The sequence below is a fragment of the Leptinotarsa decemlineata genome, unplaced genomic scaffold (genome assembly GCF_025532065.1).
Source record: "Leptinotarsa decemlineata unplaced genomic scaffold, Ldec_3_MD MMD2_tig00003902_RagTag_RagTag, whole genome shotgun sequence".
NCBI lineage: Eukaryota > Metazoa > Arthropoda > Insecta > Coleoptera > Chrysomelidae > Leptinotarsa > Leptinotarsa decemlineata.
The window spans coordinates 980,727-987,017 of NW_027412598.1; the positions used below are offsets into that span (position 1 = coordinate 980,727).

At 32.4% G+C, this 6,291-nt stretch overlaps 1 protein-coding gene across 1 annotated transcript; it reads right to left on the reverse strand.

Moving 5' to 3' along the window:
* Window positions 1-612: 612 nt before the first annotated feature.
* LOC141483692 (tyrosine recombinase XerC-like) lies at window positions 613-2,305 on the reverse strand. The gene is made up of 3 exons (XM_074178494.1): window positions 1,696-2,305; window positions 808-1,398; window positions 613-660 (listed from the first exon to the last, which is right to left on the reverse strand). Exons 1-3 carry the CDS (start codon window positions 2,110-2,112, stop codon window positions 613-615), a joined length of 1,056 nt encoding a protein of 351 aa, XP_074034595.1. The 5' UTR covers window positions 2,113-2,305.
* Window positions 2,306-6,291: the final 3,986 nt, after the last annotated feature.

Here is a 6,291-nt window from a genome sequence, read left to right on the forward strand (position 1 = left end):
ATTAAATTGATGAATGTAGCCGTTGTTACTACGTGGTAGGAAATCATAATGAAGAAAAGGGAATTGAAACTTTCTATGTTTTTTACCACTTTTATTTGTAACTAATGTTATTGCAGTTTTGTTCTATAAGGACATTTTCACACTTATACAGTTTAATGCATAAGTTTGAAAATTTACCACTTTTATTTGCAACTAACGTTACTGCAGTTTCGTCCTATGAGAACATTTTCAAACTTATACAGTTTAATGTTAGCATAGGGAACTTATACAGTTCAATGTATAAGTTTGAAAATGTCCTTATAGGACGAAACTGCAGTAACGTTAGTTACAAATAAAAGTGGTAAAAACATAGAAAGTTTCAATTCTCTTTTCTTCATAATAAAATGATTAGTTATCTACAAATTTCCCGGGAATTACATAACTTAAATGCTAAGAAAGATTGATGCTGTAGAAAAAATCCGTAAGTTTGATTGAATATTGCAGAACCTTCATAGTGGGCTTTCAGTGATGAGATTTCTCCGGGTTTTCTTCAATTAGATACAATCATCGGTATCAAAAATCAGTTATTGAACATTTCTAGTAGAAAATTATAATTCTGTTCAGTATAAATGATTAATTTTGAGAACTCAACTTCAAAGACTTATCATTCGTGGCATTAGCCTGAAGAATAATATCTTGTCAAGTTAGTTTTGAAAACTTTATCAGATGCAAAATGAACAATGAATATCTAAAAATCATAAAATCTGATGTGGAATAATAATGATTATTAATAGTAATATTGGAACCTGTGACCATTCCAAAACTTACACCTGCAGCATTTGATTTTTCTATTAGTGTGTTTCTTGACTTGGAAGTTGAGATGATAGAAGTAGTGGCGATAGGGGCTGAGGAAATTTGATTTTGAGGCGATAAAATTTTATTTGCCACATCAATTTTCTGAGTAATTGAGTTTTCTATATAATGCTCTGCCACTGCAGAGGATTTCCAACCTCCATGTTTTTTTAAGGTAAGCAAATCGCCTCCAGCTTCTACTAATAACGTGGCGGATGACCGCCTAAAACAGTGGCCTGTATATTGTTCAGCATGAGGTAAATTTAGGTATTTTGCGATTACCGAAGGAACTTTACCAATTTTAGTTATACCAACGATCTGGCAGGTACATTTTCCACCTTGATAATCAATAAATATTTTTTTTTCTGCGTATTTTTGCGGACGGAGCGCCTTATATTTTCGGTATAATTCAAGATGTTCCGTGATGGTAAATTTTCTTGAGATTTTGGTTTTTGTATCATGGACGTTTACTATGAGTATTGTACCTAAATCTTCAATATCATATAATTTCAGTTTATACAGTTCATCTCTTCTAAGAGCTCCAGCAAGTCCAAATATTAGTATAACCTAAAAGAAAAAGAATTACAATATAGAAACTAAAAAAAGATTATGGCTGTCAGAAATCGAACCCAGGTCCTTGGGCGCGCGAGGCCGACGCTGAACCATTCGTATTTACAAATATATGTGTGAAAACGCGATTCTCAACGCCCAATTTAAAATAATTTAGAAGATCATAGTTAGATATCACATTAACATAGTTTTAGATAATATATCTGATTTGGCCAACTATACTTATTAGGATCTACTTAATTTATAGATATTATTTGCTATTTATTTAATACTACCGTGAGACATTAAACTTACCTTGGTCAATAAAAATTTTTCGTCAGGAGCTTCTTGTATAAACTTCAGTATTTGTTCTTTCTCCAAAACTCTGGATTTTTTGGGAACGTATCCCTCACTCTTCCTTTTTAAAAAAGCACGTACCTTAGGATAGTCAATATTTATGTTTTTTTTAATGCTGATGGTACTTTTTAGCATTGAGAAATTACTCCAAAGTGTTGCTGCCTTAAAGTTCTTGGATAATTCTGACAAATATGCCAATATTACGTTTTCAGAAAATGAATTGATATTCTTTGTTTTCCTCCATGCCATGAATTTCTCATACGTATTTTCATACACGCTCAATGATTTTTGGGGTAATAAAGTCTTACTAGCCTCATTGGCTGCATCCATAACATCCGGCGGGGTACTTCGTATATCTGAATGATCAGAATCCATTATAATATAATGTTAAAATATTAATAATTAACTCTCAACAATGAGCTCACAACAATAATGATCAAGCTATTTTGACAGTTTATTTATGATTTATTGCTGCTCTTAAACAAAAGATGCACTAAGGCCGCCTATCAGCGAAATATTCATGTATTAGGTCTTATGGACAGACTACAATGTATTTCTTATGAGTATATTTCACACACTGGTAATAAAAACACTTGAATGTAATTTCACGCACAAGGGCGTGAAATTACATTTTACGATTCGTGAACGGTGTGTGAAAGTACTATTTCACGTACGGGAGTAGAAAAATTCACTAGCGATCCATCCCGACTCTGCACGGGTGCAATGCTGATACTAAATATACATATAAACGTGTGTGATCGCTGCTAATCATAAAGTGCTGTACGACGAAGCGCGGTATAATAAATGCACAATTTATTAAAAGTACAGCATCAAGGATTAACGCGGATTTTTTTGTAGACCTTTTCAAGGTGTACAATATTATAGTACATTTTTTATTTATCTCGTAGGGTTCAGCCAGCGTTTGCAATGTAAGCGCAAATAAATGTGTTTATTTACGACTTCACATTAGAAACCTCTGAAAATATCAGTGTTTCTCTTCTGTATTATGCATGTTATAACATATAAACCTTCCTCTTCAATCACACTATCTATTAAAAAACCCGCATCAAAATCCGTGGGGTAGTTTAAAAGATATAAGCATACATAGGAACAGACAGCAGGAACAGACTTTTTTCATACTATGTAGTGATTTAAATGACTTTCATGCACGACCGGGCGTAAGTTAGCACTTTATTGCCTGTATTTGCGGGAGTAAAGTAGTACTTCAGCGTCCGCAGACTACTTTATTGCCCTGCGGGCGATAAAATCGTTGAACAAGCGCTAAAGTGAATTTCAAGCTCATGTTTCCGAAGGTTTCAATAAATGCAAAATTATTGAAACATATATCTGAATATACAGTAGTGCACATTACGAGTCGAGAATTGGTCAACCATCATCATCAGACTATCAACCTATGTATTGTAAAGAATATTACTGGACTTTTTTCCCAACACCAGATGATCACTTTGATCAAAACACGTGTCGAGGTGTAATAACGATTTGGTGTTGGGAAAAAACTCAAGTAATATCCATTACTACACCAAAGGTTCCAAACAGTGCATCATAACTATGTATTGTACTTATAGGTAACTCATAAAAAGCTATCAATCTTGCGTATCTACTGATATCTCTATTATCATGTACATTGAAGATAACTTTCAGCATGGAATAATATGACAACATGGAAGAGAGCTTACAATATTCAGATTTTTCCAGAATATAGGGTAGAAATACACTCTCTGTGTAGTTCTTATTTTTTACATTATTCACGTTGCACCACCTTACGAATTCTTCATACACTTTGTCGTATATTTTCTTGGATTTACTTGGCAATAAACTCAATTTCGCAACCTCAGTTGCGTTACTTATTTCTGGTGGAGTACATAAAAGCCTATTTTACGCCCTTGATACATAAATGACTATTAAAAACCTGGTGTCGAATTCACTGCTTTCTAAACAATTCGAATATCAGTTCGTAATTACAAGGACGACCTAAATTTTATTTTCTCTAATCGTGACTCCGGTCGTGAAAACCTATGAATATGGATATTTTATTATTTATCTGATTATCTAAAGATAATCAGATGAATATTCGACTACAACCCTGAGGAACAAAGAAACAAATCAATGGCCTGACTTCATTATTACCGTTATTCCATTTATTTTCCTCTAGTATTCTTATATGAATTCTGACATCAAAATTTAATGAAACACTAAGTTTTGTATGTTTTGTGTATTTCATTATAATGCGGATGTCTTTGAAGTACAAGAATTAATAACGAAATGCAATGAGATTAGAACTGCTCTTAATGGAAACTTGCGAGGAAATTGAGGGATTTCATGTTTTCGTGGGATCTGGCAGGAAGTAATCAAAGTATCGTTCTTGTATAATGGATTCAGAAGAAAGTAAACTGCTTGGAAATAATTGATGTGAATTGGTTTGGTTCACAAAGAAGAAAACTAGTAGAATATTGTAGCTGGGAATCCAGTAGTTTCAACTGAAACTACATTTTCTCACAAACTGCTTACTGAACCACAGCACGCATCACTATAAAATAATGTTTTACGATTTCATTGATTCTTGCCCTGAATTAAAATAACAAATACGGCTACTTTAATATATAAACAAATGGAATTAAAATAACATCCACCGTTGAATTTTACACTTATCTAATTGGTGAATGGTGTTATTGGCGTTTGTTCGCACAGGATGTGCCAAAAGTCATGTTCAAAAACAAAAAAAATCAAATATTTTTTTTGTTTTCATATCATTGCTAGTTACGTTTCTTCCGACGAATGCTACTATTACTTGTTTTTTTTTCACTTTCGAATATTTTTGGAACTCCAAACTCTTTTCTCCTATGAGTGTAGTTGCATAGTTCAGTTACTTTCAAATATGATGAATAATCAGTTGAGTAACTTACATTGAATTATATAAGAAATTCTAAGAATCTACCGGTATTTATTTCAATTTGCGTTGTTTGTGCTTTAGAGTATTATTCGAAACTTCTAACGTAGTTGAACTAGGAAATATATTTTGAATAACTTGCGGAAATTTCCTCTGCTTTGCCAATTTACAAAGAAATATTCACTTCTTCTATATTTTCAAATGGGTAACGTTTTTGAATAACATTATGCAGCATTTGAAGTTGAAAATTGATGCTTTTAAATACTAACGCGAACTCTTCAATGAAAAAAAAATGTTCTGATAGCAAAAGTTTCATAACAATATCGTTTGCATACCAACAAATGCAACCCAATCAATTCCAGCCTGCCCCGAAATAGTTTGAATAATTGATGAACAGGAAATAGATTTTTTATTGCAATAATTACCCAGCAGGTGATTATAAATTCATTATTGTATGTAATGCAGCAGTAACTGTGAGTTCGCTAGGGAAAACCCCTTGTATAAAGGGATGTCGATTGCTAGATAATGCAACTAAGTCCCTAATTTACTGAACTTTCAATAAAACAGTTCTATCATTAGTACTGTCGTTACAAATATATGCTGGGCTAGGGCCGTTGCATATTTGTCGAATATGTTAATGCGAATGATCCAGAATGAATGAATAGTCCCTGGAGAAATAGGAACGACCAAAATGTTTGATTGAGGAGACGCTCCAGAATAGTTTGAATTGATCAAAATCATAATGAGCTATGAATCCGTTCAAAAATTTTATCAGGATTGAAGGAAAATAATAAACTAATTCGCAGTATAGAAAAACAGTATGAGCTGTTTAAAAAAAAACAACGTCGGCCAATAGAGATGAAAAGCAAGATAGTTGCGAAAAAATAGGTTTAAAACCCTTCCTCTCTCATTTTTCATTCCACAATTCCATACTAGTAGGCATTGAATTCTCAGAAACATTATTGCATTGAAACGAAAACATTAATGTCAAGGTTGTGATTTTATATATTTCATCATCAATTTTTCCCGTCTGTTTAGTATAATTTCTGTAAGCCACTGCAAGAGACAGATTAAGGCAGAAACGTCAGTCATTTCTGAGAATTTACTTCCTACTACTTTGAAATTATAGTATAAGTTGTTCGAACTCCTAGTAATTAGAAAACATCTAAATATAAATCAATATGATGAGAATATTACTGAATTTTCCCATAAAAGTAAATTTCTTTGAATAAAATTTAGATAGAGATTTATCGAACTTACCAGTAGTACTTATTATTATAAGTTTTGACTATAACATCAAAAAATGTGAATTTTATATGAAAATGTATTTCTTTTGGTACTCCAATTCGCAGGAACTACCTGTCTCCTTTCTTGAACCCACAAAGAAAACTTTTGAAAATTGTAGACAGTTATAGAAACTTTACCTCAAAATCTTAAAGAAACCTCTGAGAAAATGTTCAAATAAACAGGTTTATCTCGTATTTTAATTTCTAGATCTTAAAGTGCCATACTTCTGAAAAATAATCAAAAATACCAATAAGATTTTTTATGTGACATTTCAAAATCGTGTCCTTGTCTTCAATAAATCTGTTCTGATTCGCTCTTGGGTTTGCTTCACAAAATGGTCACACAATTCCATACTGATT

Bases quoted from the DNA above. Each gene is read 5' to 3' on its own strand.
- LOC141483692 (XM_074178494.1), bottom strand. From the start codon at position 2,112: ATGGATTCTGATCATTCAGATATACGAAGTACCCCGCCGGATGTTATG. The intron at 1,399-1,695 runs GTAAGTTTAATG...TTTTTCTTTTAG, and splicing joins AAAAATTTTTATTGACCAAG to GTTATACTAATATTTGGACT. The intron at 661-807 runs GTAAGTTTTGGA...ATTATTCTTCAG, and splicing joins AAAAATCAAATGCTGCAGGT to GCTAATGCCACGAATGATAA.